The 24,170-nt window shown below is 42.2% G+C and overlaps 3 protein-coding genes across 5 annotated transcripts in view; all 3 read left to right on the forward strand.

Annotated features, from left to right (window-relative positions):
• tnikb (TRAF2 and NCK interacting kinase b) overlaps nt 1–8,493 on the forward strand; it is an 83,995-nt gene extending 75,502 nt beyond the window's left edge. Inside the window, 2 exon segments of the mRNA XM_030079455.1 lie at nt 3,666–3,805; nt 4,492–8,493. Coding sequence (XP_029935315.1) covers nt 3,666–3,805; nt 4,492–4,575 — 224 coding nt within the window. The 3' untranslated portion in view covers nt 4,576–8,493.
• LOC115378897 (eukaryotic translation initiation factor 5A-1-like) overlaps nt 1–15,594 on the forward strand; it is a 27,134-nt gene extending 11,540 nt beyond the window's left edge. Inside the window, exons 1-5 of one of the 2 annotated variants that reach the window (XM_030079456.1) lie at nt 10,677–10,698; nt 12,612–12,796; nt 13,177–13,281; nt 14,585–14,716; nt 14,802–15,594. In XM_030079456.1, coding sequence (XP_029935316.1) covers nt 12,632–12,796; nt 13,177–13,281; nt 14,585–14,716; nt 14,802–14,867 — 468 coding nt within the window. In that variant the 5' untranslated portion in view covers nt 10,677–10,698; nt 12,612–12,631 and the 3' untranslated portion in view covers nt 14,868–15,594. Of the gene's footprint in view, nt 1–10,676; nt 10,699–12,611; nt 12,797–13,176; nt 13,282–14,584; nt 14,717–14,801 lie in introns of those variants that run through there. The other variant, XM_030079457.1, reaches the window with a different exon arrangement.
• A 2,531-nt stretch (nt 15,595–18,125) lies between these two features.
• Nucleotides 18,126–22,717, forward strand: rpl22l1 (ribosomal protein L22-like 1). Of its 2 annotated transcripts, none has more exons than XM_030079458.1 (4): nt 18,126–18,229; nt 20,003–20,119; nt 21,027–21,148; nt 22,517–22,717. In XM_030079458.1, the coding sequence occupies exons 1-4, from the start codon at nt 18,155–18,157 to the stop codon at nt 22,659–22,661; spliced, it is 459 nt and encodes a 152-aa protein (XP_029935318.1). In that variant the 5' UTR covers nt 18,126–18,154; the 3' UTR covers nt 22,662–22,717. The 2 variants fall into 2 exon arrangements, with proteins under 2 accessions (XP_029935318.1, XP_029935319.1); XM_030079459.1 differs by lacking the exon at nt 18,126–18,229 and adding an exon at nt 18,314–18,337.
• The last annotated feature ends 1,453 nt before the right edge of the window (nt 22,718–24,170 follow it).

Genomic DNA, 24,170 nt, shown 5'->3' on the forward strand with positions numbered 1-24,170 from the left:
CTCTCTCTCTGTCCCTCAACTTACGCCAGCTGCACCCTAAAAACGAGCCACCAGAACACTGCAGGCTCACTCGTGGTAGCACCTGCTTAAAGGAAGACACCAAGTTTTCCCCCTGAAGGGATGAGAGCGCAGATCCCGTCGTCCTCGTGGATCTCGGGCCTCTTTTCTTCAGCTATCGCTTCAGCGGTCACGTTGTTGAACGCTTACAGGGCATAAGAGCTGTGCAATTTGGCGATTTATATCATGCGACAGTGGAAAAAACATCTTATCATAGCTATGCAGTCATTTTGACAGAAAAGTAAACAACTTATGGCGCGTTCAAGGCACTAGTGTTGCCTGGGAAAAAATCGTGCCGGCATCGGGAAGCATGCACAGATCGCTGATAGACTTTAATTTGACATGGTCATATTTACTGAAAATTTGCACAAAATAAAATAAATACATGAAAGGAGAAACAAAAATAAAATATGATTTTGAACCCTTTACTTGTCATGTATATACAGTTGTCCCTCGCTATAATGCGGTTCACCTTTCGCGGCCTCGCAGTTTCGCGGATTTTTTTTTTAGTGCAATTTTTTTTTTTTTTTTACAGCGTTCTGCGTCCTTATTTTTCTATGAAGGTTTGAACTTTGAGTGTTTAAACAAGAGAGAAAAGTGAGAGAATGTTAATGCCTGTCTGAGAAAAGTGTATAAAGTGTGTAGTGAGGGGGTTTTACAGCCTTAAAACATCTAGAATAATTGTAAAAAATAAAGCTGACTACTTCGCGGATTTCGCCTATTGCGGGTTATTTTTAGAACGTAACTCCCGCGATTAACGAGGGACCACTGTAATTGAAAAGGTAATAAGAAATAAACCTTTCCATGTGGCAATTTTATATCAAGTAGTTATTCATGACACTTACAGAAAATATAATAGCTATATTGTTATATTTATTGTTATCAGAATATGAAATGAAATTATCGGAATATGAGATTTGGGAGTGAATTTTTCATTGGGACACCGTAGTAAACCTATTGAACCAATGAGTCAATGATGTTCTATCTTTTAAATGTATGAATCCACACAATATAATAAAAAAAAAAAAAAAAAAAAAAAAAAAAAAAGGAGAAAAAAACTGAGGCTTTTTACGCCTAAAGTATAGTCTTAATGATTTTGGATAATATTAGTAGCCCACTATCAGTCAACAAAATGCTGAAGTGTTAGCTGATGATCTCCCGGGGACATTTGGATTATTTTGGTGTCTGTGCTCTCATTTTTTTTTAACAGGTGTGTTGACTAATGGAGCGAATCTGCCCCAAAAACTTGGTGCGTTCCTTTAATACGAAGCACTGAATATCCATCCACTGTGTGTTTGTACTTCCATGGCAAACAACAACACATCCCGCCACCCGTTTGACCCCCATAGAGTGCCAGCCTTTCACCCATCGCCTGCTCTGTATCCTCCACTCTCAGCATCTCTGCGTGCGCTCTTTTCCAAGCGTAGGGAGGAACGCTCGTGTCTGGACGCTGGTGTCTGTGCGTCGTGTCGAGTCCTGTCCTCCTGTTGTGTGTCACAGTGTTTCAGGTCAAATTTTACAAACAGGAAACATCAGCTTGTATCCGTTCTTTCTTTCTTTCTTTCTTTTTTCTTTTTCATCCTTGATCATGTGGGCTCCTGTTTCGTAAAAAAAACAAACAAAAAAAACCCAAAAAAGACTTGCTATGAAAAAGTAACTAATGAGATTCAGTGATCTTAAAAAAAAAACAAGAGGAAAGTTATGCATGAAAAAATAGCGGGTTGCTAAATGAATCCATTATTTAGCAGCACGCTCAGCTGCAGCAAATGACGAGGAAACAGGACACGGCTGAGTTGAGCGGAGTCTGGCACATCAAGGATGGATCTTGGATCTTATGATCCGAGTCAATCAAAGCCCCGGTGTTTTTCCGTTTGGCCTCCACTCCACGATTCTCAAATGTCAGTGTACAATGTCCTGATTGATTAAACATGTATGTTTGACTGACTGCGTCTGTGTCTCGAAGCTGTGCCGGTGAGTGCGGAGCCCTGGAAGTGCAATGAGAGGAAAAATCTACACATCAAGGCCACGGTTTACTAATTCCTGCGCACAAGATACCATTTTTTTTACCTCATTTTAATCAAATTGTTCCCAGTTTATGTGCACAAGATAAGTGTAATATCAGGGAGAGACAGCTTACACATAGGGTTTAAAGACTATGCTCACATTGTGCTTAGTTTTTATTTCTCCAAAACATTGCCAATAATATGTCTGAATGAGTGGAAATGACAAATTCCACTTAGAAAAATCTATTTCTGTTATTAGTTTTATTCACACATGAACGATTTTCTTCTTTTTCTCCTGTTTTATTTATGTTGATCTCTGTCTACATATTCATTTTTTGTTGTAAGCGCCATTTAACTGTTTTAATTTTTTTTTTTTTTTTTTTTATGAGTTTTTAACCTGGTGCTCAATTTTGAAGCTGCATTCTGCTCATGAAACGTGCTAAATAAAGAAAAATCCATTCATTCTTTCATTTGTTAACTTGACTTCAGAAAACATTTTTGTTAAAAGTCTGTGTCTCCTTAATGGGGAAAAAGTTTTTTCACAACTGGAATTTGTCATTTTCATCCATCAAGACAGTGTGTTGTCAGTGTTTCCAAAAAAGAAAGTGCTGAACAGTGAAAATAGTTTGTGTAACCAATCCGTAGTTGTGTGTCGGCTGGTTTTGCCTAATGTTACTCACCGACCACAGCTTCACCAAGACACAGGAACAATTAACTTAAACTGAGGGAGCAAACTGTGTCTCATGCATACAAATAAACCAGCACATTGGAACTGACTGCATCTTGTATCCACAAATTAGTAAATCATGGCGTCGATACACACATTGCTGTCCGGTCATTGCACGTCGAGGGTGCTGAACGTTTACGTGTTGTGTTTTGTGTGGAGACGGCACATCATCTCCTGCTGACATGCTGATGTGCCGGTGAGTATTTTACTGTCAGACCAGAGTTTCTCACAGCCAAGCCGGCCCCCGTCCAGGCCCCAACGCCACGACCTGAACACACCCGCCCAGAGGGAACAGCGGGTACTCATACAATCCAAATTCATAGTCAACATATTATGGCGTTTATCGAGCGTACACAGCCGGTCAGCCCCCCTTCCGTGGCAGGTGGGATCGCCTTAAAGAAGCACAAAACTGGGTTGTAGTTGGGGAAAAAACAAAAAGAGCTTCCACTGGAGTAAAATGGGTAGAGGAGCACCTGAGTTTCAGGGATTAGACGTCCCTCTCTGCCTGTGAGATTATTCATTTTTATGAAAAACATCATCATCCAGCTCATCTGTCAATCAGTGCAGAGCTAACAGGCGAGGTCACAGCCCCCTCTGTCCCGTCTGGGGCGATGACGTCATCTCGTCCCGACATCGAGCCCCCTCCTTCTCAGCCTCGCTGCTCAGAAGGCCGTTCGCCGCTCGCTCAGAAACTGCTGCAATAATCTCCTCCCGGCGGCGAGGCCCAGGAGGCGGGGCCTCGGGGTGTGATTGGCTTGGGTGTGAGACCGGTGGTGAGTCCTCTCCTGTCCAATCCCCTGTCTGTCTGTGTGTGTTTGTGTGTGTGTGTGTGTGTGTGTGTGTGTGTGTGTGTGTGTGTCCCGCCCCCTCCCCCGCAGCCTACATCCACTCCAACCAGATCATGGGCTGGGGAGAGAAGGCCATCGAGATCCGCTCCGTGGAGACGGGACACCTCGACGGAGTTTTCATGCACAAGCGAGCTCAGCGACTGAAGTTCCTGTCGGAGAGGAACGACAAGGTGCCGCACACTGTCACACACACACACACACACACACACACACAGACACACACAGTTATGTCGTCTACAGACTGGAGTACATGGTTGTTTTTTTGTAATCGCATAAATCCAACACTGATTTGGAAATCTCATGAATATGCTGTGTTATGGAATAGAAATGTTCACACACACATAAACAGGCACACACTCACAGAAACACACACTGGGTCATGGTTTCAGAAGGCCAATTATTGTATTTTGGGATTTCTGTGGCTATCTGCCAGTATTATGCAATAAATCAAAATCATCAAATTTGGCCATTTTTTATGTTTAAAAAATTGAATAAAACGGGAAATATTCAATTAATTTATACGTGTATACCAGTATTTATTCAAACTCAGCCAAAAAAAAAAATTCAGTTAGAATGCTAAGAGATGATTATAATAAAAAAACTGTATTAATACATATTTGTACATACATTTGTGTGTGAGAAATTTGATCATAATGTTCCAGCTGAAAGTTTCCCATAGAAAACCAGTGCAGCATGGATCAGTTTATACATAACAGAAGCAACTGACAGCAACTGGCCCATGTAGGATGTCAAATGAAAAGCCAATAGCGACCTGATCAATAAACAAATTGATCCAGCGTGCAGCACACAGCAGTGAGGGGTAACCCTAGTCTGTCTGCGTGTGTCGTTCCCGCAGGTTTTCTTTGCCTCTGTACGCTCCGGCGGCAGCAGCCAAGTCTTCTTCATGACCCTCAACAGAAGCTCCATGATGAACTGGTAAACCCTTCCCTTCTACCCACAATCCCCCTCTTCACTCCGAGCGCCGCCCACCAGGAGAGAGGATGGAGGGATACCAGGAGGACGAGGGACCGGCGAGGATGAACGGACGATTGAGTGACCAGAGGAAAAAGTTTAACCACAGGAGTGTGTCGCCCGCACAGCTGCCCTCCGACCACTAGGGGGCGCTGCAGGCCTCAGGACGGCTGAAGGACAGTAAGGCGCTGAGGTGCCGTGGTGATCGTTTACTGTCGGCGGATAACACCCTCTCTTCCTCTGTGGACTGTTTCGTGGGGCCGATGTGTTTTTCTTTTTCTGAGAAGTTCTCGATTGTGACTGGACAGGACGCGAACATCACGCTGAGGTCGCCTTGGACTTCCCCGTTCAACTCAATGGGAGCCATGGAGCAGTCCTAGTGTAGCACAGGGCACATCTGTCAGGTCTAAAGCGATTACCTAGCAGGACGTTCACACTGCGAGCGACTGATGCGTTGCTCCGTTCGAACGGGCAACTCGTTTTTTTCACCGTCTTTCATATCTTAGCGTCGTTTTTTCAAGTAACCTACTCTAGCTCGAAGCCTCCGTTTAGGTAGCATTAATCGGTAAAACCTCAGCGAAATTACCCTCAAGCTCTCCGTCGACCCCAACGACGGACGTAACCGCTCTTCAGGCATCCTTCTCGAGATGTTTCAAACGTTGCAGAGACCTGGGAAGCTCTGAACATCTGCAGTTTGTGACGCAAAATCGCATCAGCAGGGAAATCATAATAATAATAATAATACTAATAACCTCATTCCAAGCCTTTCTCTCCTCCGCGCAGAGCAGAAAGCCTGGAAGAAGATCAGTTATTGTGGAAAAAGAGGGAGCTCATAAGACCCATTCACCGTCCTCTCGTTGGTCTCGAGTTCTCCATTCTGATTTTGAATGGGAAAAGCACAACTCGTTAATCGTCCCCATGAAATACGTTGGACGTTTTACAATCTCAGCCTCAGTTCTCAGACATCAGACAAAATGAAAAAAAAATCATTACTCAGACTAGGAGCCTTCAAGTCTTGGAAAAAAAAAAAAAAAAACTTTGCCAAGACGAAGATCTAGTGCATCGATTGAAATTCCTTTAGACAAAAATTGTATAAAAGTTTGATGTTGTCACCTGTATTCAGATTTTGCAAGCAAATATCTTTAAGTGGGGGATGTCACAACAGGAAAGGAGCACGTTTTGTGTAAAATACTCTTTTTCTGACTTTCCGAGACCGAAACAAGATGTTTGATACCATTTTCGCCTCTGTACATCGAGGAGGTCAGTTCCTAGAAGTAGCATTTCGTGTTCGAGACTTATAGGACATTGGAGTATTCCCTTAAACAAGTGTCATTCTCTTAATCAGCTGGCAATTACAAATTTGACGCCTCAGCTGTGACCATGCAAGAGATCCAGTTCCTGTTGGACTCGGAGGTACGGTGTTGTTTTGTCTGAGGCTGAGGCTGAAAAGGTGCAGCGTCCAAGTCTCTTCAGTGAAGGAATATCGAGTCCGAGAGCTCTGTGTTTCACGAAACCCCCCGAATTTCTCTCCATCCGCTAAAAACCAGGCGTCCGAGGAAATAGGGGAGCTTCGTCGAGACTAAGGGAATAAGGGAAGTGTGGAGATCTGATTGGCTGTTGACGGCCGACGTCCGTGAAAATGAGACGGATCTCCAGGCGTGTCGGTCATGCTGCTCGCAGTGTGAATGCGCTAGTTAGAGACCTGATGAAATCGTGCAACTTCATATGTCTCTTCTCCGGTGGATTGGAGACATTTTACACTTGTTGATGTGCAGCCTCCACACACACACACACACACACACACACACACACAAACACAAACACACACACAGGCTTCAGCTGCTGTGGCTTCCATGTCCTTCCATGTCCTAGGTGTGTTTCCGGCAGGGGGAGCAGGGGAAGGAAGGTTGTAGATATTGTATTATTGCTGCAAACGGCAACACAAGAAACGAATTCTTCACTCCGGTTCTCACAAGAACAGTTTGACGTAGTCTAGCTGCCAATCTCTGGACGTTTTACTTTTGCTCCCCTTGGTTTTCTCCACCGTTTCTATTCCCCGCTGTTCTGTGTGCATCGACACTCGTGTAAATACTCACTTTGATGTTCAGGACAGACTCGACCGACTGTGTGGCGGAGCAAGAGAAAACAACGAAGAGGATAAAGGAGAAGGCTGCGTGTTTTGCTTTTTTTTTTTTTTTTGTCATTCCTCTGTGAATCTGTCCGAGCCAACGAGCCCAGAGAGGAGCCGAGAAGTTTTGGTTTTGGTTGGGTAGCCACTCCAAGTTTACTCTTTTCCATCGGTTCTTCTTTGTTCATTTAGTTGCTTTTGTGCATTTGCATGTAGACGTACGTGCTCTACCTGTCATCGCTTGTTATGAATCAATTAAAGGCAATACACCGGGTTTATTCTGACTGTAGACGTTAGTGATGAGCGACAGGCGACCCACATGAGCCTGCAGGTTTCTGGGAAGCTCAGTGACTCGGCCAGCGTTCGGCCCAGAGGCTGATATCTCAGAATCTATTGCGTGCATCACCATGAAATTTGGTGACAATCTTCATGTTTCCTAGAGGATTAAACCTGGAAATTATGGTAAAACTATGACCTTCCCACTAGCTCCACCCACAGGCCAAACTGTCATTATTGCAGTGGAATATATCAATTCTCGTTGGTGGATCGTCATGAAATTTGTGACAACATTCAAATTGCCAGGTGCATGAAATCAGTCCATTCAGGTGACCCTGTGACTTTACGTCTAGCGCCACCAACAGGTAAAATTATTAATATTGCACTCTATTATCTCAAAAGGTTTTCTTGTGACTCTATGACCTTTCTTCAAGCCCCACCAGCGGGGCATCGGCATTAGCAATGATACGCTTGTGTTTTTTGGTTTGTTTGTTTTTTTCAAGCATCAAATCAGCTTGAGACCAGACCACGAGGAGAAATTTAGGCTGTTTGCGACGAGAAAGCTGAAGTTTAGCGTCTGGAATTGTACCCAAAGAGTCAGCTAAATCAAGGTCGCAGACAGGAGCGTTAGACATGACCCATCACATTTACACGTCAGGCGTTTAGTTGACGCTCTTATTTGCAAGCGGCGGTCAGGCGTCTTGTTCGAGGCCCCTTCGGCAGGACGCGTTGCTGTTAGTGGACACACACCGGCTTGTTTTTGTGGGTTGAACCCGAGACATTTCAGTTACGGGTCGGCTTCTGATAATTTCCCAGGTGAAACTACTGAAGATGGGATTAGGCCATGAGAGAGAGAAACTGCTCCTTCTTTTACTTGCTACTGTATTTCTTTACTGTTTGTTGATCTTAAAGGGATGGGATAGGTGTAAGCAATGCCATCTTGGGCCGGCTAAAGCCTTTAACATGTGCAGGGTGTCGCTGTCTATCAGCGCCCTGTGAACAAAGGTAGGGAGACAGGGAAAGTTTGAGAAAATAATAGATGAAAAAAAAATATATAAGCATTTCGTTATGATGATAATCTTACTGATCATTTTAGAGAAAGACAAAAAAAAAAAATTATGTTCACTTATTAAAGCTTAGTTGTCTTTCTACAAAAAAGAGAAAATAGCTATAAGAATTTATAAAAAATAACAAAAAAATACAATGTTTTTATTGTGGTATTTGTATTTGTAATTCAATTTTTGTACGTATCAAGACTGTGAACGTATGTGTGGCTGTTAGTGTGTATGTGTGGGTAGGTGGAATGGTGTGTGTATGGGGGTATGTGTGTGTGTGTGTGTGTGTGTGTGTGTGATGCATGTGTGTGTATGTTTTCACCTCGTCTGAATCACTGGAATCAAATCTAAATACAACCTTTTGATCCGATCACACACATCTGTGATGTTCGAAATTCTACAATAAATGTCCTCTCCTTGTACAGCAGCACCATGGCTCTGCGCTCTTATTTTGACACACACAAACACACACAAACACACAGTTGCTGGTTATGATTTTGTGTGGTATTACATTACAACGTGGTTCCCAACTGGTGGGTTATTGTTCGAAAGTTGGCCACAGGTGGATTATAAATAGTGTGAAGGACAAAAGAAACTTTATTTTGAAGTGTAGATAGATGGATGGATAGATAAGAAAATGACAAATTAAAGGGGAAAAAGACATAAAAATGGAGTCTTACTTTACTGTTTTAATGTATTTAAAGCAAACTAAACACAGTCTCACCTGAAGGGATGAGGTGGATGAGAGAAGGGGTTTTATTGGCTAAAATTTTCATTTACAGCCACCGGTGCAGGATGACGTCACTGTTTAAGATGCTCTGCTTTACCGGAAGCTGAGGTCATGTGAGGTCATTTCATGGAGACTTTAAAAATTACCAGTTTGGGCTATGACACTAGACATAATAATAAATAAATAATGCTGTGTTTGACTGTCTTTTACCAGCAACTGTGACATCAATATTAACACATGGTATGGATTTTAAAACACTGATGACTCTGATGTATTGTCAGTGGGCACTGTAACATGAACAAAGCAGTCGTGGCATGTTCTGTTTTTCTACTGCAGTGGTTCTATAAATGGGGGCTGGGGAAACCCACGAGGTCCTGATTGTGTCCCCCAGGGGCTCCCAGCACGCTGAGGGACAGTCAGACAGCTGTGGATCTGCCCTCGCTCATTTTCAATCACCACGGGCATTTTAGCCTTTTCAAAATTACACTCATGAACCCGAATGGGAGCACTACAGTTACAACGGCACAGGAAAACTGATCAGTTGTTCCTTTCTGTTGCTGTTGTTTCATTCATTTTATGGTTATAACGGCAAGATGGTGATTTATGACATAGATTTTTACTCAGTTTTTATTTATTTAACTATAATTTATACAGGAAATCTCACTGAGACATGGGGTCTCATTTTCAAGAGGGAACTGTCCAGGATAAACACAACAAAACAACTATGAGTTACAAGGTTACAACAGCTGATTCATAACATAAAACATTAAAATGAATTTGCATCAGGGCCAAAACACATTAAAACACCAGGAAGAGCAGGGCCTCTAAAAGAAGTTTAAAGTGAGAGCTGAACAGTATATCGTTATCTAGACATGAACATACAAGATATTAATATCTGAAAACGCATCAATATGGATGATATCAACTTTAGGGTTAGGGATAAGATGAGACAGTGATTGATCTGTTCTGATCAATAAAATACTCTGTGAAGTAACTGCATTTTCTACATCAAGCTTGTATTATTATGATGGTTTCTGAATGCGTAAGAAGAATGCTTAATCTTCACTGATGTTACTTTACTTTGGCATAATATCAAGGTATGTTTTTTTTATTATCATTTATTTAAGTCACAGTTATCACTCTGCCCGCCCTGCAATGTGAACAGACAGCTACTTCCCTAAATATCATAATAACACAATAAAAATCCTCTCAGGACAGAGGCTGGAGGGGGGGTCTCCCTGAGATAAGTGTGTAATTAATTAAAACGTCTGTAAACCACTGGTGTAGTAATCGAAAAAGCCATGAAAATAAACTGTTTTTGTTAATTATTATTATTATTATTATTATTATCATTATTATATATTTATTTATTTATTTATTCTTATGTAGCCGCCTTAGAGCCTCACTTTGGGAACCATCAGCTTGTCGAGCTGCCAGTTATTTATATATATATATATATATATATATATATATTTATTTATTTATTTATGACGCTGCTTTTTTTTTTTTTTTTTTTTTTTTTTTTTTTTGCCATATCAGGAAGGAAGTCACAACTTTTTTTTTTTTTCTTGTTCTCCTTTATTTGATTAAAATTCAGGTCAAGAACATAAAGTGTACATTTTTCATCAGAAACGACTCTCTCAGTGTTCTTAGGTATAAACAAATAATATAAAAAATGAATTACAATGACCAGAGAATAACAAAAATGTAAGGGGAAAGAAAGACAAAACAAAAAAAAACTAACACAGGAAACTTGCCGGGTTGCCAGGTTTGGCTCGGACCTGGCATCCCTTTCTGCCCCTAGCCGCAGCCGGAACTCGGAGACGCCCCGCCCTCCGCGGCACGGACGCTGCAGTAAAGTTGGCCGCGCCTGCGCAGTTTCGGTCCTCTTTTTCTTGGAAGGTAAGTGTGGCATGGCGCGTGTTTCTGGCTACGGGAGATAAATACAGAACTTATTGTATTTTTTTTTAAATGTAAACGGATTTCAGATTCAGATTCACCGACTGGATTGTGTAGCGGGTGAGAAGAGGGCAGGGGAGGCAGCGGGGGGAGAGGCGGTGTGGCGCCGGGAGCCTGGTGGCTGCAGCGGCGGCAGGCAGGCAGGGTGTGGGGCTCCATGTTCCAACAGCTCTGCCCGAATCAAAGGCACATGCGGCCTGCGCGGCGCTCGGCGGAGCTCCCCCTGTCAGCCACTCAGCTCCGATGTTTTCGGCTCAGTTTGAACATGAGGCGTGGATTCCCCTGTTGGCGTCTCATCCGCTCAAACTAAGGCCGGACTCGGGCTGTTTTCGAGCCGCCGCGGATGTTCGGCTAGGCTCGTTAGCACCGCACGGGCTAGCTGTGTCCGTTAGCTCGCCGTGTGCTAGCCTTAGCTGCTAACTAGCGGTAGCATTGCGATCTCGTAGCTCAAAGCAGCTCTGTAACCGTTAGCTTAGCCGACCAAACTTGACGAATGTGTTCGCGGATGTGCCTCCAGCTCCGTGTGCTTCAACCCCATATGTGACAGCGGCTAGGCTAGCGGTTAGCTGTGCTGCTAGCGTGTTGGTCTTAATGGGTAATCTCTCTCTAAGACGACACCTCAATGTGCTCCCACGTGACCGGCTAGTTGATGAATCACGATGTTTTCATCTGCGGCTCCCCGGGCCTGCTCCAGGCCCTTTTCCAGGCCTGGACCAGGCTCCACTTTCTCAACACAAGTTGGGAGTTTGAATCCGAGACGAGCGATGCCGAGCCAACACTCGGTTTGGCTTGGTTTGGTTTGATTTGGTTATTTACACTCACGTGAAACTTAGTAAGAGATATAAAATAAATGGATCCGGGAAATGTGAGGAAGAATTGCCTAAAAACACTCAAGCGGCTTGAAAAATGGTATTCTCCAGGCAGCATAGCACCGGAAATAAGTCCGCAGATTGCATGAGCCATATCAATCAGGGCTGCACCACATGGACGAAATTACCTACCCTGATGTTTATGCTAAAAATCCCATGCAGTAAGATGTAAGCTATGACTGCTGGCTCACACTTGAAAATTTAAGTGCAGCAACAGTGAAAATTCAGCCCAAAAAAAAAAAAAAAACAGCATGGCACCACCAGCTGGATGTAGAAAATGCACTTACTTTACAAATTTGTCTTATTTAATGAGAACAGATCAGTGTCTCAGGCTAACCATAACCCTAAATTTGATATCGTCCATGTTCTTGCCCTTTGAGATATTAATATCTGACCTCATCTAGTTGACGATACACGGTTCAACCCCCATACCAGTCATTTAAAAAAAAAAAGTAAAAGAAACGTAATATACCCATCTGATACACAAGTGTAAAGAATTATGGTTAAAATTGTATCTAATTTAATCCGATGACATAACAGTGTCTTCAGCTGAGGGCATGGTAGACCGACCATGTGGAAGGAGAGTTTGTTTGTTTTTAAAACTTTAGCAGATAAGATTATTCACCAAAATGTCCTTCAACATGAAGAAACACTTGAAGCTACTCTTAATGAGGTAGCAAAATATGAGCTGGTCCAGCTTGAAGGTGCAGAAGGTTGTTTTAAGTTGGTCAAATCCAACAGTAAATTGAGATGATGTGTTCTGCCATCTTCAGGTTGAGATTTATTGTGTTTTCTAACTGCACATGTAATTTCGAATTGTCCAAATTGCATGTGATTTAAAAATTTTTTAGTCAACGATGGGCAACGTTCAGAATTGTCCTTTTGACATAAAGTGGGTGTAATAGCAGAATCAGGCCACTATCATTCGGTTTTATATCTGCTTTTAAAAAGTGGAGTGTGTGTAAGTTGGTCGTCTCTGTGTTGCAGCGCCCCGACCCATCGTCACCATGGCAGATGAGTTTGACTTTCAAACCGGCGAGTCTGGCGCCTCCTCCACCTACCCCATGCAGTGCTCCGCTCTGCGCAAGAACGGCTTCGTTGTGCTGAAGGGACGTCCCTGCAAAATCGTGGAGATGTCCACTTCCAAGACCGGCAAGCACGGACACGCCAAGGTAAAACTCAGACACGCTGAAATCTAAGTTGTGTGTCCCTGTTGAGCTTTGAGGAGCTGCAGGAGAGCAGCTGGCAGAGCAAACCGGACGATGGGTGTTCATTGGAGTTCAGGGCTCTTAATAAAAATCCCAGTCCAGTCCAAGATGCTCAAAGTTTATCGTTTGGTACCAAATTACTCCTACTTTTTCCCCACAAGCACACATCTATTAACACTTGTACTTGAAAATCACTCTGGAAGTCATTTACCATTTTCAGCATCTTGGTGGACTTTAACAAATTCACTTTTTTGTGATGTGAGTGGGTGATTTTTTTTTTTTAACCTCATGCTCTGAATTTCCTTTTGCGTTACGGTGCATTAACCGAAACTCTGTTGTTGTAGGTTAACCTGGTTGGTATCGACATCTTCACCAACAAAAAGTATGAAGATATGTGCCCCTCCACCCACAACATGGATGTGCCCGCCATCAAGAGGTCAGAATACCAGGTAGGTCTTCCTCCAGGCTTTGAAGCTTCATCACTGAAGAGGCGGTTTAAAAAAAATCCACCGAACACAAAAGTTAATTAGAACGGACGTGCGAGCGCTGCCGCTGGCTGTCTGTCCCGCTGACACGCTCCTGTGAGGTTCATTTCCTTGAAGGCGGTCGGTGAAGTTCGTTTGCTCGTCGTTTGGAGGTTTGATGTCCCGAGTGTTTGTGCTCCCAGGTGTTTGAGGTGCTCGTCCCGCGAGGTGTGTCGCTCTGAGGCCACTCTGTTTCAGCTCGGCTGCTCAGGACAGGACTTTCATTTCATTTGATGTTTTAACACAAACTCCAATCCTCCATTTCAGTAATTTCTCAGCCAAATATGATTTTTGTAGAATTGGCAGTTGACAGCTAGTACAGGCAAACGGTATTTACCATGATTGCAATTTTTAGATAGTGTGGTAAAATGGGACAGAACAGTAATTTATTGTGGTGCTAGAAAGAAGTCCTGGCCTACTACTCACTTTCCACATGTTTGTGTGGTACAGACACCGGGGGGGGAAAAACTAAGTCTTTTTTTTTTAGTGAAAATTGAAATTACATTGCCAAAGTTATCATTCCCACTAAAATTGTGAATCATATCTTAAATGTAAATTATGTCAAAATAATTGCAGTTTTTTCCATTTAGTTCAGCTGTTTGTCATCACTTTGCTGATGGAGGAGCTGGTTTGTCTCCCTTACATCCAGATCCATCCTCAGCTTTGAGCGTGTGAACAGGCATTTTTTGAGCCCAGTATTTTCAGATGCTTTTTTTTTTTTTAGTTGAATAGTTGGGTACAGTGATGGATAGATGCCTATTGAATGAGTTTGTTTTGTGCTGTGAAACCGGGCAGTGGATTCTGATCTGCCGAGTCGCTACGTCCTGCTCGGACACCTGCCACCACTTTCCCTAAATTAAATGTAAACTGGTTTCTTTCCACCTGGGAAAAATCTCACTAATGTATGGGCCCCCTGTGGTGAGACGCTCGCATTTCAACGATGCCTTAATCCCAGGCAGGGCACTCTTTACTCAGATTATGGGTGCTGTGAACGACACTGAAGTGCATCATTGCCGCACCTGCAGTCGCTTTGTACATCAGTCGCTGCTGCAAATGAATGTAGAAAAGACACATGGGAATTTTTCCGATCGCCAACGAGCTTCTTGGTTAGCAGCAAAACGCCTTCACATGTGGTTTGTTGTTGTGTTACGAGGTGTTTTGGACTCGATTACCTGACAGGTGACTAACATGCCTTTTTTTTTTTTTTTTTTTTTTTTTCTTGTCCTAGCTGGTTAATATCAATGATGGCTACATGTGTCTGATGGACGAGCACGGCGAAATCAGGGAGGACCTGCCCGTCCCCAACAACGACATCGGCAAGGACATCGAGGCAAAGTTCGAGGCATCTGAGGACTTCATGGTGAGTCGTGTGTCTTTTCAGGAGGTAAATGTTGCACCACATTGATTCCATACTCTGACCTGACTTGTGTGTGTGCGCTCTGCAGGTCACCGTGCTGTCTGCCATGGGGGAGGAATGCGCCGTCGGCCTCAAGGCCATGGCCAGCAAATAGGGAGACAGACTTTGCTGCCCAGGCAACAAGCACCACCCACAACCGATCTCTTGCATTCTCATTGGTTCTGTCACCAAAGCGTCGGCCTTCACAGACAACCTCAATCATTCTGTTGTGATTTATCTCCTCATTGATTTTTTTTTTTCCTCCTTCTCTTGTTTCTCTTTTCCATTGCTTGTTGGGAATGAGCCACGGCGGCGGCTCGCTGCCAACGTGGTTCCCTGCCTGATCACTGAGGTTTTGTTTGGTTAAAACAGTCTACTTTATAAAAAAAACAACAACAATGACGTCAACAATATTGATCAGTTGCTCATTCCTGTTTATTTTTGCCTTCGAAATGTTGGTCTTGCCACTCACATTCCTGAATGTTTAAATAACAACGGGATCCAGCTTTTGTATGATTTATTTTTTTATATTCTTTAGATTGAATATAGCAGGTCTAATGCCTTTTAGAGGGAAAGGGAGGGGGGGCTGGTAATTATTATTTTTTTGAGTTTAAAGCGGCGGGAGGGAATGCGGGCCCCTGTATAGATCCTGAACTCGGTTAGGTTGTCCCTCTAGCTGCCATTCTGCTTTCCAGCATGGCCTTTGCTCTGGTTCCTGTGTGGATTTGGGCGCAACAAAAAGGTCGGTTTCTCCCAAAAAAAAAAAAAAAAAAACGCTGGGATCGCCGGTGGCTAGCACTTAAGGAGCACTTGAGGTTCACCCCGGCATTTCAAAAAGCTCTAAAAACCAAGAAAAGAGAACACTTTTTTTTTTTCCTCCTCTCGGACAAATGGAAACAAACTTCAGTGATTTATCCTCTTAATGCCAGTCTCGTGTCTGTGTAGAGGCTTGAGGGGCGTGAGGGTCCTGTGTGCTTACCTCTGGTCGGCCGGGGCAGCCGAGGCCTCGCCCCCCTGCCCCGGCTCATCCCCCCCATTTACAAAAAAAAATAGGAGTGTTTTTGAGGCGTGAGTGTGTAAGCGGTGTGGTCCTCCAAAAAAAAAGCTAAATAAATAAAAGATGTGGGAGGCAGTTTGCAGTGAGGTGTGTTTTTCGAGGGACTCAATCGGGGAGGGGAGGGTGGTAGAGTTGCAAACTTTTTTGTTCACTCGAGGCCTTTGTCACCTGACTGGAGATGGCAAAAAATAAATAATAAAAGTTGAAACAAATGGACAAAAAATTGTAATCAGTGTTTTTGTCTGGTTTTGTGTCTTGCAGAGGGTTTCAAAGTGGTACAAACAACAACAACAAAAAAATGGTTTTTGAATTTCTAGAATAGACAGATAAAGTCAGGAAATTAAAACAAACAAAAAAAAAACTTTGGATAAGTCACTGATGTTTTCTACCCTCAATTTAAACAAGAGTCTTGGAGTTTCTGGAATTTGGAAATCTGTTCCAAAGTAGGAATAAAAAAAAGGCTTAGGATAAGTCTTAAAAAAATATATATTAAAAAAAAAAAAAAAATAGGATGGTCATGGAGTTTCTGTAAGTTTGACAAGACTACTCCTGACAGTCGGAATTAAAAAATAAAGATTAAAAAAAAAACAAAAAAACACTGGATTAAGTCACGGAATGAGGTCTTTTGTTTTTCTAGCCTCAGTTTAAAAAAAAAAAAAAGGACAAAGGTGGAATAAAAAAAAAAAAAGGCTTGGTATGTCACTGAATATAATCAGCCTCAACTTTTGGAAGAAAAAAAAAATACTCCACTGGGTTCATTATGTTCCCTTCCTCAGTGGAAAAACTTGAACTAGACATTAAATGTTTAAAATTTTAGATTTTGGTCAAGGAAAAAAAATAAAAAGGGGAAATCAGCATTGAGGCATGGAGTTGAACACCAGATATGAAGTGAGGTGTTGACTGACTAAAAAGACAAAAGGTTTGCGTGAGAGTGTGCCTCTCCCTGCCTCTCCCAGCAGCTCATCCGGATGAAGCGGCTCCCCGGCAGCAGCAGACACGCCCTGCCCGCCCGGCCGCCGCCTCTCTCGGCCTGCCGGCTGAGTCACGCCCGGCACCGCAGACACGGAAAACCCCGCCGCTTGCGTGTTTTTTCCCTCCCGCCCCATCACGCATGACGGGGCCTGTGAGTCACCGGCCTGAGTCCGCCTTAAAAAAAAAAAAAAAAAAATGCCAACCTCACCCAGGCCTGCCTCAGGTCTGATCCACATCCAGGCTTGTAGACACAGACTGATGAACTTTATTGATCCCAAATCGGGAAACTCTTGTGTCACAGCAGCAGGAAACAAAAAGTAGAGTACACAAAATACACCAAACAAATAAATACGCACAACAAACAACAAAATAAATAGATCAACACAAAGAAAACAGTTTTCACACCCTGTAAGACTAATAATAAAAAATATATAGGCTACACAATATCTAGACGGTTCACCTTTGAATCTTTATATAGACGTTATGTTTAATTAAATATACATGCAAAATAGCTGGAGAGTGGATTATGTGTGTGTATAGATCTGTATATGTTGTGTTGTGTAGATTTCTTTCCAGTTGCGTGTGTAAGTGTGTGTGTGTGTGTGTGTCAGTGACTGACCGGTGCACAGCAGGGTGTGTGTTTATCAGGGTGTGTTTGCCTGTTGGCCTTTGGACCCGCATCCTCCCTCCCAGATAACAGCTGCGGTGGTCCACACACACACACACACACACACACACACACACACACACACACACACACACTGAAAGCTGCGATTTTCAGGTCATGCTGAAGCTCCAGTTGATTCTGCCACGCGTTTGCATGGGAACAGATAATATTAAAAATAATAATTAAAAAACAATAGAAAATAACTTTGTCATGCGCTTGAATGTTGAAAAGCACGAGGAACCAAATGATGTGGCTTTTGTAAAAAGGGGAGTTTTGTTTCTCCACGGTTCATTTATTCGCGTCTATTTCCTGATTTGTGTGTGTGAAGCTCACAAAGTCGCTCTGTGGAAATCGCCATATTTGGTAAGAGCGCTACTTTTTTTTTTTTTTTTTTTTTTTTTTTAATAAAATCTTTATTGAAAATACATTTTAAATCTACAAACATTTCAAACATGTGACCAACATGTACAAAGGAACAGGGGTATACATTAAAAATCAAATAATATTAATAATAATTATAATAAAAACAATATGGGGAAAATAGATTCCATTATTATAAAATAAATATGGGGAAAAAAAATACAACACGGGCTTGACAGTTGTATTACTTTTTTATTGTCTATAAGCTTAATTTTGATTCTTTAAAATCATATAAAAGTTTTGAAATTTGGAGGAAAAAAAAAGGAAAGCGCGTTCCGAGTGACGTATGCACGTATGTGCGACGTCACTTCCGTTTCCTCTCTCTTCTTTCTTTCTCGTCCGCTCCTTCGACATGGCGCCGGTACGTACACCAGAGCTCCTGCCAAATGTGGACAACTTATCGAGAATTTCACGCCGTTTAAACATTTTTCTTATTAATTCAGAAGACAGGTGGTGGTAGTGGCGCTGTGTGAGTTTATAAACCGTGGAGCAAAGCGAGGCTAACTGTTAGCATGAGCTAGCAGGAGGGAAGGGAGGCGACACGTGTTTCATTCAGGAGGGACTGACTTTTCTCTCCTCTGATAAAGTCTGTCAGCACTGAGGAAACAGTCCTAACAACATTTAATTCTATAAAAAATAGAACTTTTCCAAAGGTCTTCCTCAGCGAGCAGCGCTAGTCACTTTAATATTTGACATTTTACTGAGAAACCGCTGTGAGTCAGTTGCGTAAGTCACAGGATTTGCGGGAAAAATGTTGGGAAAAAGGTGTTAAGAGGACGTAAATATGTTAGCCGACACTTAACCTGACATTTAAAGGTTTGTACGTGGCATTTTCTCCCATAATTCCTCTCACCTGTGATGTGACCGCACCCCCACCTGTCAGGTCTTATAGTTTTTTTGCGGCCCCCAGTTCTGTTCGGAGCGCTGCAGTTTATTATAGAGTCAGTAGATATGTTTCTCAGCTCCACCTGTACAGTCTAATGCAGTTCAGGTCAACAGCTCTGCCGTAAATTCTACCTTTTAAGAAAGTTTAGATCTTATTCTGTTGTACTTGATCTTATTCTTATTTATTTATTTATTTTTATCTTTTTTATTGATTTATCTAATTTGTAATCTGTGGATACTGCTGAAAAACTGCGAATTTCCTGCGGGATGAATAAAGTATCTATCTATCTATCTAGTTCATAATGTTCAGTTTTTGTTAGAGAATGTGTCAATTTAATTCTGTGTTTATTACTGAGGTTGTAGTTTGCAGAGGTCTTGTACTGGACTACGTTACATTGAGAGGTGTTTCTGATTTTTTGTCCCTCCGTAGTTATATACAATGAGGGGGGACAGAATAGTGGAAGCAGCTGACAGTAAAGTGCAGTCCAGTCCAACAGCAGCACTAACTATGAGCTCAATGCCAAACACAGAAGTGAATGAACACCTCTGTTACTGTGACGACAAGACAACCTGAGCATTATAGGCAGCAGGAGAGGAAACTTTATGGCACAACAGTTGGATTAGATTAGATTAGATTGCACAGGTGGAGCTGATACAGTGGACACTGAGAGTATATTTCAGGCTCCAGATCAGTCAAATACAGCTGATTTTAAACTCATTGGAAAAATTGGCAGATCTGGTGAAATCAATAAACTACAGACAGATCTTTATGGCCACAGTTATGAGGGGGAATCACTTTATGACACCAGAAAGAACCGAAATAACCAAAGTGCTACCACTATTGCAGTATTTACTAAAAATACAACTTGCTGAGCTTTGAATTTAAAAAAAAAAAAAATCACCAATGTGTGTTTACTTTATATGTTGCCGCATTGTTTAGCTGTCCTGCCTCTTAAAAATTTATTCCAAAATCTCACGGTAAAATATGACACAAGATCATCACGATGGAAAACCGTTGTATAAAACATTGCTCGACAAAATTTCATGTTGCATTATTTTTTTTTATCGTTATCTTACATTGAACTCGCACACAACTGACAACGTATGGAAGTTTGCATTGTGCTCTTTCTGGTGTAATACATAATTTATACACCGTCCCTGTTGGAAATAAACCAGTGAAGGAAATGGAGGAGAAATCTGTGGCGAGGCTTGACGACGGTGTAACTGTTGCTGTTGTTTTCCGGCGCAGATCAAACACAGGAAGCCGATGGCTGTGGGCAAGAAGTCCAAGAAGGGGGCTTCGTGGAAGTTCACCCTGGACCTGACGCACCCGGTGGAGGACGGCATCCTGGACTCTGCCAATTTTGTAAGTGTCCACATCAACCTGAGAGGATCTGAGAGTGTCAAACCAGGGTTCATACACATCAGTGATCAATTAGGAAACAGATCGTTTTCAGACTGTAAAATTTAGAGAGCAGAGGAAGAGAAAAAAGTCATTTGACCATTTTTCTGCCTACTATGGTTTGGACGAGGATATTTTGAATTCTCCTCTAGTTTGTGGCTGTAAAGTTTCATGAGGCTGTGATTCTCCTAGAGGTCACTATAAGTCATTTTATACAGCGACGTCCAGCTTGAAAAAATGGTGTGACTGCAGTGAAATGGCTGCTATGGGGGCCAACATCATCACACAGGAATCAAATGTGGCTCATTGAATCCACAAGAGTCTCAGCTTTCCAGTCAAAGCCAACTGATGCAACTCCAAGACTGTTTGGGCCCCAGTCTGCACACACACACCATTTTACAACAGGCCACAAGAACACATGTGGACTGCAGGGTTAGTGGCCCAAACTGCATGGGATTAGCAGAAGGTGGGCGTGTCTGCAAAGGGGAGAGAACCCATTTTCATTCACACATCTGGAGGTCAGAGGTTAAAGGACCCACTGGAAACAGACATGAGTTTTCCCCCTCAATAAAATTTAGTCAAACTCTCACTGAATATTGACTGCAGCCTTCAAATCCGGTTAAGAATTGAAACTTGTAAAAGGTGAGAAAATGTGTAAGGACCCTGTTTGACCTTCTCTTTTGGTTTCTGCTGTTTTCACTCGTTTACCTCGACTGGCTTTTCCTCAGTCAGCTCATTAAAGGGTTAATGTGTGTAGCGTAATCTGCCAGATTGAGTGGCTAACTCTGCGTTCGGACTAGGGTTCCCTTCCCTAGGTGAACACACAACTAGGGTTCTCTTCCCTAGTGCGTCACTGTGCTCTGTCCAATAGGAAACCTTCCTCAAAGAGAGGATAAAGGTCAACGGGAAGACGGGGAACCTGGGTAACGTCGTCCAGGTCGGCCGGATGAAGAACAAGATCAACGTCACGTCTGAGAAGCAGTTCTCCAAGAGGTGAGAGCAGAGCGTCCAACAGGTGGCGCTCAAACAGGAAACAGAGCAGTCACACTGGAAAACGCTGATATAAAATGTGCAGAAGTGCTTACATGATTAATGGAGTTAATAAAGAGTCAGATAAAGAGTTTTGTCATTTGTCAAATAAAAACGGTCTGCATTGACTGATAAATCAATAGATTAATTAACAATCAAAATAATTAGTAGCTCTTTATGATCTACAGTGTTAAGATTTAAAAAACACATGGACAGTCACATGAAGAGCAGCTCTGTGTCGGTGCAGCGCCTCTTCAGGTCCTTAAAGCGTCTTGAATTCACATGTACAAATACCAGGCCTTAAAAGTCATCAAATAGTCTTAAATTTGATTTAAACCAAACATTTGATCCAATTTACTCGTGTGTTTCTGTGTACTGCTGCTTCTAGATTGACCCAACTCACCTTTCTTACCTGTCATATTTACCAGCCGAGAGAAATCCTAGAAAATCCTGAATACTCACCTGTGAAGTTCTGTTGAAAAATATTGGATAGGTTTATTACAGCACCACCTAAAGGACATGTATAATACTAATGAAAACGTAACATTTCATCAAACCATAATGTTAATAACGACCATATTCCTACCGAAAAGTTTCCTCTGCATTCAGTCACAAACAGAATTTACCTTTACACTCACTTCAAATGCTGGTTTGTGTAAGAAAAGCTTTATTTGTTCCAAAAAAAATTAAAATTTCATTAATATCTGATGGTGTTCAGCTCATCTTCTCCATCAGAGTGATCTGTTTCATATGTTTGGACGTATGTGATGACACACCTTGGCTGTTAAAACGGAGCAAAAATAAATACCGAACAAAACGACCTAATCAGAACTGTCAATCTAAAATGTGTGCATGAAGAATTGAGTCATCTGAATTGACACATCCACAGGAAAGGATGTTACTGTAAAAAAAAAAAAAAAAAAAACCTTTGTGAGCACTGAAGCTGTTGTGCAAGTTGCAAAGCTGCAGCCTCTGTAGCAGCTTTTCATTTGATTTTCCAGCAAAATGGCACATAAATGCAGCTCAACACTTGTGGCAAACAAAGTAGAAAAATACATTCTAATGGTGAAAGTCCCTAAACTGGATCTCCACCACTTCTGTCACCAAACTTCACCAGATCTGTTGACTTTCTGAGATGTTTTCAGCCGACGGGGGGGGGAAATGAAGCGGTGCAGTGTTGTTAGCAGAGGTTGTTAGCAGAGGTCACCTTGGGGCCGAGTGCAAACAGCGTGCCGCTCGTGCCTCTCTGTGCTCGAGCTGCTCTGTTGGTTTTGTCTGCACAAAACGTCACCAAGACAAACTGCATGTTGATCATGTTCTCCGCCTGGGCAGGTACCTCAAGTACCTGACAAAGAAGTACCTGAAGAAGAACAACCTCCGCGATTGGCTGCGAGTGGTGGCGTCCGACAAGGAGACGTACGAGCTGCGCTACTTCCAGATCAGCCAGGACGACGAGGAGTCGGAGGCGGACGAGTGAGCGCCTGCAGCCGCGACGTCGAGTGTGACGGCAAAATAAACTGGAATAAACCTGTATTTCTGTGTTTTGTCTTCTTCAGACGGTTGAGAACACTGATTTACAATTATCAGAATCGACACACTTGGACTGAAATAATATTTATCTGTTGCATTAATTAAAGCATTTTACATCAGCAGCAGATTTTGGGCAGATTTTATTCTTTAAATTTATTTATATGGTGCCTGAACAATACAAGCTTGTGCCAAACTGCTTCACAACAAAAAAAGCAAAAGTTAAAAAAAAAAAAAAGGAACATAAAAATAGAAGCAGAATATGAAAGTTTCCTCATGTTGACTGAGTCCACAGGCTGTAACAGCTAATCCCATCTCTGTTTTGGGTAAAAAGCTGAAGGCTTAAAGGGGACAGCAGAGCAAGAGCAGCCATTTGTTCAGGTTTTCACCTCACATCATGTTGGATTTGTCGAATATTAACACCAACAGTCTACCAAGAGGCATCTGCTTTATTTTAATCATGAAGATTAATAGACATTATCTTGAACAGTGTGTTTAGTTTCCAAAGATGAAATGACAACCCCTAAAAAAACTCATCTGAACCAGTTTTTTTTTTTAAATTTAATTGAAAACAAGTAAAATCTGCTGTAGACCGATGTTATGGAAACTTCAGTTCTAAATATCACGCCTCTGACTAGGTGTATTGTTAGATAATCTGGATTACTATTCCCTCACAGTTGTCAGACAGGTATGTGTCTGTGTGTTTGCAGTCAGACTGAGCTCCTGCTGGCCAAGTTGAGCAGAAAATTCAGGCTGCAAACCAAAATGTCCACCTGCATTCAGCTGTTCACTAAACGGCCAACAGGAGGCGCTAAAAGACCTTTTTGTCTCCTGCACCACACCTGCATGCAGACCTTTAATTGGCCCATTTTACACAAATTAAGCAGCCGGTGCAGAGGCTCAGAGAGAACACTCGGCTCAGTGGGTTATTTTAGTGAGTCAGGTTGTTGAGCATCCAGGTGTTTTGATATAGAAAGCAAAACTGTTAAATTTTACCTAAGTTTTATTCTTTCCGAGGGAATTGCACAAGTCAAGCAGTATAAAAAAAAAACCTTAAAGACAACATAAATCATACAGCTGGGGTTTTCAAACTTTAATGTTCTGGACTCCCAAATTAACCTTCAGTAAACTGCAGATAACTAATTGAAGTGGTTTTGTCACGCAGAGATATTAAGAGATATTTGGTTTGTATTCAATATTATTACATGCCTGTGAAAGGCAAAGGAACTGCATGGGGGGATCATTTTTTTTTCTTTCTTTTTTTTGTTACTATTTAGTTTTTTCTAATTTACTCAACCTTTTCCCTTTTTTTTTTTGGAAGAAATCAATTTAAATTTGTGAGAACATGAGAAATTGATGAGAAAATAAAAACTGGGAATTTGACAGATTGACCCTTTACTGTCAATCACAGTAAGAAAACAAACTCAGTGTGAAGAGAAACAGAAAAAGTCACCTCAAA

Source organism: Myripristis murdjan, chromosome 20 (assembly GCF_902150065.1).
Source record: "Myripristis murdjan chromosome 20, fMyrMur1.1, whole genome shotgun sequence".
Taxonomy (NCBI): domain Eukaryota; kingdom Metazoa; phylum Chordata; class Actinopteri; order Holocentriformes; family Holocentridae; genus Myripristis; species Myripristis murdjan.